The 7,500-nt window shown below is 35.9% G+C and overlaps 1 protein-coding gene across 1 annotated transcript in view; it reads left to right on the forward strand.

The window, feature by feature from the left end:
• Nucleotides 1–1,871: 1,871 nt before the first annotated feature.
• The window catches only part of JMJD6 (Bifunctional arginine demethylase and lysyl-hydroxylase PSR), a 7,149-nt gene continuing 1,520 nt past the window's right edge, over nucleotides 1,872–7,500 (forward strand). Inside the window, exons 1-6 of the mRNA XM_043028432.2 lie at nucleotides 1,872–2,031; nucleotides 4,930–5,141; nucleotides 5,498–5,650; nucleotides 5,869–6,065; nucleotides 6,779–6,926; nucleotides 7,202–7,390. Of these exons, the coding sequence (XP_042884366.1) occupies nucleotides 1,977–2,031; nucleotides 4,930–5,141; nucleotides 5,498–5,650; nucleotides 5,869–6,065; nucleotides 6,779–6,926; nucleotides 7,202–7,390 (954 nt within the window). The 5' untranslated portion in view covers nucleotides 1,872–1,976. The remainder of the gene's footprint in view (nucleotides 2,032–4,929; nucleotides 5,142–5,497; nucleotides 5,651–5,868; nucleotides 6,066–6,778; nucleotides 6,927–7,201; nucleotides 7,391–7,500) is intronic.

The raw sequence follows: 7,500 nt of genomic DNA on the forward strand, positions 1-7,500 counted from the left end.
AGCCTATACAGCATCCATTCACGGATTCAAACATCGGTGAACCTTCCTGACATTGCACAGCCAGTACTGACGCTTGGGGATGCCTTATGGATATTCATCCAAAATTTCTAGAAAAATGAAGTTGTAACGCTCTATGAGAGAAACGGTGAAACTGACATTACGCCTTAAGGAGATGGGCGACACAAACTGAATGAACTTAGTTCACAAAACTATAATACTACCAAATACTACTGTCTACCAAATTACATGACTCGAGTATATAACAGGGAATCAGAAACAACTAAAGGCGATATTGACTAATCTATCTCATGATTTTCTTTTTTAACCAAGATAGAGGATTGCACAAGAAACAAGAGCTTCGAACTAGTTATCACCTCTGTCAATCAAAGCCAGACTTTATCAAGTTTTATCAAGGAGAAATTCAATGATACTATACCCAAAGGTCACGTGGATCTTCCTTTAATGTTGGTCATGCAGTGAGGTGCTTTGTTAGTATTCCTCATGATGAGGTGCGAGGGATGACAGGCAAAACGCTGCAAGAATTTTGTCATGACGTTAGAGTAGAACCAACTAGTGGCAGGCGAAAGATTGACTTATTATGGCTCTTACTCATCAAGTGAACCAAGAGGTGACCCAAGTGCTCGAGGATTCTGAATTCGTGGTTGGTGGAAAGTCTTCGACATTCGAATCTTTGAACCTGTGGCTCTGTGTCATCAGGGCTCCTAAAAATGAAAAACACTAATCAGAGAAAATCTTGATAAATTACGGAACTTTCTCACTATTATTTTTCACTTTAAGAGAAATGAGCCCAAATGGCAAATCTTTCTACGCAAGGCTAGTCGAAGATATGTCAGAAAAAAAAACAAGGGGCTTCATTTTTTACCCAAGTGTCGCCTGTCATTTTCGCTTCTCCGATTTGCTCTTCTGTACCTGAGAGGTAGTCCATCACTATGCTATTTGTGTGGTCACTGTAAAAGCTATGCGCAGTATGATGTAATATGCATGCTGATTAATAAAGAGAAGCCATTCTGAAAAGTAGTGGTAGTAGTAGGAGGAGGAGGAGGAGTGGTAGTATGACCCCTTTATTGAATGGACTATGAACTAGCGGTCGCCGAGCATTGCATAAGAACACGGCTCTATGAATGAAAGCAGCCCAAAGTATAATGTAATATGCATATTTTGGATTAAGATTTAAATGGAAGCGCAGTTATGCTAGAAGGGGAAAGTTTTTTTTTTCTTATAAATAAAAGTTGTAGTAGTTCCTGTACTAACAGTAGTAGTAGTAATAGTAGTAGTAGTAGTAGTAGTAGTAGTAGTAGCAAGAGTAGTAGTAGTATCGATATTACTAGTAGAAATAATAACACTGATAGGAAGAAAAAATAAAAATAGTGTAGATGATATTGTACACTCAGCATAGGTTTATTAAGGGACGCATCTTGACTTCACTTAATTAAACTTTTCTCCAAGGGACGTAAACAAGCAGACGAAATCGCAGACGCCGTCAACGCCATCTATTGACGCTTCCAGAGACTAAAACTACAAAAGCTCATGTAATATTTTCGGTTCTCCAGCCTTTCTTATATATGTAAAGAATTTTCAGAGATACTTAATAAAATATCTAAAAGCATATTTTCCTTCATTTGCCACTATAATATCTATAATTATCCAAAATTGCGCATAAAAGAAAAACGTTATTTTCATTTCCAAGAAAATAACTTAATATCATTAGAAATTTCCTAAATACAGAATAATTCACCCCTATTATAATATAATTTACCACCCATCACTCATTTAAAGAAAAGAAAACCCATCTTCACACCCAAATAAACAATTCGAAGTGGGCAGAAATTTCCCGAAAATCCCGGTGAAGATAACGCCCAGTGTACACACATGATCCAATGAACTAAGACAACCCGCTAAAGGACCCACAGTATTATCACGTTTTCTTCCCTTTTCCTCCAGTCTTTGCCAAGCCCATGGATCACAGGTGCCGGAAGCGAGTGAGAGAAGCCAAAAAGAAAGCGAGACCAGGTGATATACCCGTAAATAGTGTTGGAAAAGCGATATTCTTAAGAGCGGAGGACGATCGGTTTGAACCTCCATCCAATAGCTGAGCAAAGTCACGTAGACTCACATGCCACTTCCTTTGCCGGGAATTTAGGGAGTTGGCTGGGTTTTAGTCAGTTTTATTTACTTGATTTGGCGAGAGGGATTTGGCTTTTGTTGACTTTTTGTAGGTTTTGTAGGAAATAAACTTTGGATATTTGTATTACGTGATATTTTTTGTTGGGGGGTTGGCGAGTCCTCAACGTGTCTGCTTTTGAATATGTATATATATCGCGTGGCTGTTTAGTTTACTCTTTATCACGCCGGTTTTTATCCCATTTGGAGCTCTTAAGACCTTAGTTAACTAGGAAGGGTGATAATTAGATGGATATTTAGTATGGACTGGCTCTTATTAATGTTGTATTAGTATATTAGGTTCTTGTTTACTTATTGTTATTTCTTTTTGGAAATGCTGTTTTCAAGGTCTAAGTAGAAGTATACCTAAGGTACTATTCAGTTTGCTTTGGATAGGGACTGCCATTGCATAAGCTCTGTAACCACATGAATCACTATTGAGGGGATGACCTGAATTCCAAATATTTATATATTCTACACAGATAATCCGGGTGACTATTTAAATTAGGATTGCAGAGACGGAGAATTCCTATGCATTGGTCACTAGTGGCACACAATGTAACCCTGTTAGGTATTAAAAATCAGGAGAAAGTAAGAATGAACTGTGCAGGGTAGAAGTAAGCCCGCAAGCATTTATCAAGGTCCGCTAATCTACACGTCAAATGGTGCCAATGCATCTGCACGTTGCACTCTAAAACTCTTCCACATTTATGCTGGCATGTCAAACCTTTTTCTTGTCAGAGCAAAAATTGTTAAGGCCATGGTATCGTATTCCAGATAATTACCAAAATCTTTGACCAAATGTTAGTTTAGGTTAGAGGATAGTTTATTGATTACTCTTTTTATTTATTTATTTATTTATTTATTTTTTTTTTAGAAAGGTATGTGCTTAATTGAACTTGATATACAAAGGATTACACATTTTGTACTCAACATACAAAATATGGCCATTTTCTAATGTGTTACTTCACACAATTAACAAGAAACAAAACCATTCGTGTCCATGTGGAGTAATTCAAAATTGAGAGACTATTTTCTCTCAACTTAATTAACTTTTTGTATCTGGCTATTAATGGCCATTAGAAGAGTATTATTTTTTTCTCTCTCTCTCGTTTCTTTATGGTATGAGTTAGGTTAGGTCCAAACAAAAGCTCATTAATGACATGTATATAGATGATATAAATTTGGACAGCATCATCCACTAGGTGCACAATATATGGGTACATTAGAATGATGAATTGTGGAATGCTTTTCCTCTCTGATATATTCATAGCAATTTGAGAATATAGTAATTATTCTTTACATAAGTAACTACATATCTTCAGTCATGTCACATTTCAAGAAGCCTATTAGAGGGACTGTTTCACCTGACTCGTGGTTTTTGGCCAGACACTGAAAATTCAGAATCCACACAAAGTGACGCACTATGACATAGATGCTGGATAATGCAAGAGAAATGTTAACCCTTTTTCCCGACGGGGCACTCGCTACGCGAAGACCCCTATGCCGGGCAATTGCAATATTGCATTGAAATAGTCACACTGGCATGACGCCCCGGCATCGGGAGTTTGGCTGTGTCACACGGGTGTGACGCAACCGTCGTCATAGGGTTAACAAATTTTAATTTTTTTAGATTGTTATGTAAGGGGCCAATCCAAGCTATATCTTGCCAGAATATATATGGAGGATGATTGTTAGCCTCTTTGCTGCTATTGCATGATGCTATAGGGTATTTCTATCATACTGAATAACTCCTATTTGTAAATGAGAACAGAAAAGTCCTAAATGAAAGTTTATCAATAGTTCATTTAGCTTACTTGAGGTATAAACAGAAGTCAGTGTATTAATTAGAGATGAAAAGGAAGGGAAGGAAAGAGGAAAGATTATATAAACATTAGAGACACAGAAAAGAAATGAATATATGTGCTGTCAACTTTGGTTTTGTTTTCTTAATTTTTATTACAGACAGATGGCTCCAGAGGTGCTTAGTCATCAAGGAGTTAACTGATAGGCTTATTTGACTTTGCAATTTTACCCCATTACTTGATTTTGTTTTAAGGGGAAAAAAAGTTATTTCTATTACCATTTGTATTGATGTTAACTTGATCATTATAACATGAATAACAATAGTGGAAGTAATATGACCCCCGTCTCCTGAAAATTCAAGGGATGGGGTAAAAGGGCGAGGTCAGGTAGGCCTAGTATCTGACATCTTGGTGACTAAGCACTTGTGGACCCATCTGCGTGGGTGAAAAGAAGCCTTCCCAGCATGAACAGTTTAATTCATAATTTTTATAAGATCCCTATGATATTTTCTATTTTTAGACGTATTATTTTGTAATTGGATGATAATTTTTAGATAGATTTGGTTGTTTAGTACATACGGATATATATATATATATATATATATATATATATATATATATATATATATATATATATAGAGAGAGAGAGAGAGAGAGAGAGAGAGAGAGAGAGAGAGAGAGAGAGAGAGAGTATAGAGAAATTCATGAATACAGAAGGGATGGGAGATGTTAAATATTAATTTTGTATTAGAAAATTTAACATTCATTTGTTGTGTGGAGGTTTTGATATATATTTTGTATTTTCCTCTGTTTACTTTTCTTTTTCTTTCTTTTTCATTTTCCCTCCCTCTCCCCCTTATTGTGGCACACTGCACAGTATGTGTAAATGACCATCAGTATGTTTATAGACAACTCATTTCTCAATGCTTATGTTTATTTTCAGAATTATGCCTAGAAAAAGGAGTGTGGACAAAGCATGACTACAAGAATAAGTTTGACTGCTCTATAGACATTGTGCCAGATACAGTAGAACGCATCCACACAAATGAAGTCCCAACCGAAGAATTTATCGAGCGTTTCGAGAAGCCTTATAAACCAGTTGTGATTGAGGGGGTCACGGACAACTGGAAAGCACGATACAAGTGGACCTTAGAGGTAGAGCAATGAGCTGCTTATGGTACTACTTGGGAATCTGTTGTTTTGGGATTGGTATTGAGAAGGGATAGAGAATCTGCATGAATTGAATCAATTAAAGGAGAAAAGCATAGTTGGAACAAATTTAATTACATTATTATAATGCAAGATTAGATAACAAAATCTGGCCATTCATTTAATAAAGTGAAAATAATTTCATCATTAACAAATCACTTGGATAATATTATAACCATAATATTATCCATTTCACTTAGTATAGTGAAAATGATAACGACTGAGAAATCACTCTGGATTAATTAAAATAGAATAGTCCTTCAGGAATCTTGGATATATGTTATCTTGTATACCTTTTACAGAGGTTATACAAGAAGTACAGAAATCAGAAATTCAAGTGTGGAGAAGATAATGAAGGTTACAGTGTGAAGATGAAGATGAAGTATTACATTGAGTATATGAAGACAACGGATGATGATAGTCCACTCTATATATTTGATAGCAGTTTTGGTGAGGTGAGAACCCTTTTCTGGGTATTCAGTTCCTGGTTGCTTTAAGTTTGCAAGATCGGTTGAGTAAAGTGTCATTTTGGCCAATTTAATTTTTTTTGTTTGTTTGTTTGAATTTGTTCAACTGATTAATCATTGTATCTTTCTATTTTTTAGAAATACTAGTATACATGATAAATTTCTGACTGATTTTACACATAACTGATGTATCATTTCACTTCCAGCATGTTCGTCGTAAAAAGCTTCTAGAAGATTATGATGTGCCGAAATATTTCCGAGACGATTTATTTAAGTATGCTGGTGAAGATAGACGCCCCCCTTATCGTTGGTTTGTCATGGGCCCTGCACGCTCGGGGACAGGCATCCATATAGACCCTTTAGGAACTAGTGCTTGGAATACGCTTCTTCGCGGTCACAAAAGGTAATCGAGGAGGAGAACTTTAGAAATTGAAATCTATCAGATTGTAGGAAGCCTTGGCAGATTTCTTTCTCAGTAGTCCAGCCTGTTAAGAATTAGTAACTCCATGAACATTGTGGGTACCTATGACAGAAGGGCTAAAATATAAAGACCCAGAGAAAGACCACCACATAGGCTGAAGTTCAAGCAAACCTCTACCTTTAATTATCTGACTTAAACTGGTGCCTTATTTGGCACTAAATCACAAGGAAAGTCTTGCTAAGATAGTGAGATTTGTTAACTATTACATGAAGCATGAAGCACAGGGGCCTTAACAATGCATGATGCATAAATTCATGGATTTGGCAAGTGATTGGGGGCCTGCCTTTACCTTGCACAGATTGTTATCTTGAATAGTGTTGCTTTATATATTATATATGTTTACTACATTAATTTTTCTCTGTATCTTCATGGTCTTAATCTGGATAAGTACCAAGAAAAAGTAAGGAACTAGTCCACTTGACATAACTTCTTGTAGTATATTTATAAAATTACTTGTGACTACCAGATGAAGCTGAAAGATAATGTTCTTTTTATTACATCTTACTTACTTTTATAAAGATTTAGATAACCAGCCCAAGTTGAGTCAGAAGTTGATTTCTAAAATTATTGGTAATGATTAGAATTGATATATAAATTTTTTTTTTTCTTTCTGACATCTTTTCTCTCTCCAACAGATGGTGCATGTTCCCTACAGATACTCCCAAGGAACTTATTAAGGTGACTTCTGCAGAAGGAGGGAAGCAAGTAGATGAAGCTATAACATGGTTCTCCATTATTTATCCCCGTACGAAACTTCCAAGTTGGCCAGAGAAATATAAGCCGGTATGAGATAAATGTTGTTGGCTCCACTGATTACTATGTAGCTTACTTCTTATCAGTCCAGTGACTTTTTTCTTATTTGTAAGAGTAGGTTGAGAATTGCCTAATAAACATAGGTAAAAATGTTGTGTTTTTAGAAAGTGATACAAATAGAAACATGTAAATATATATATTTATGTATGTATATATGTATATACTTTGTCTCTTTCTTTTAAGACTTATGAATGTTAATTTTTTGTTCACTCATATATAACCTATTTATATTTAATTATTTTCAGCTGGAGTTAGTGCAGCATCCTGGTGAAACAGTATTTGTGCCTGGAGGCTGGTGGCATGTTGTCATCAATCTTGACAATACGATCGCCATCACTCAAAACTTTGCCTCGTGCACAAACTTTCACGTTGTGTGGCACAAGACTGTGCGGGGCCGTCCAAAACTTTCCAAGAAGTGGCTTCGAGTCTTAAGGGTAAATTTGGCCAGAGTTCATGAAAACTGTTCCTGTTTATTACAGTCATTTAGGCATTGGTTTGTCTTCAACAGTTATTTAATTTCACATACTTATTGGATTGTATATGT

The sequence above is a fragment of the Penaeus japonicus genome, unplaced genomic scaffold (genome assembly GCF_977035675.1).
Source record: "Penaeus japonicus unplaced genomic scaffold, GWHDUDI00000001_assembly GWHDUDI00000032, whole genome shotgun sequence".
NCBI lineage: Eukaryota > Metazoa > Arthropoda > Malacostraca > Decapoda > Penaeidae > Penaeus > Penaeus japonicus.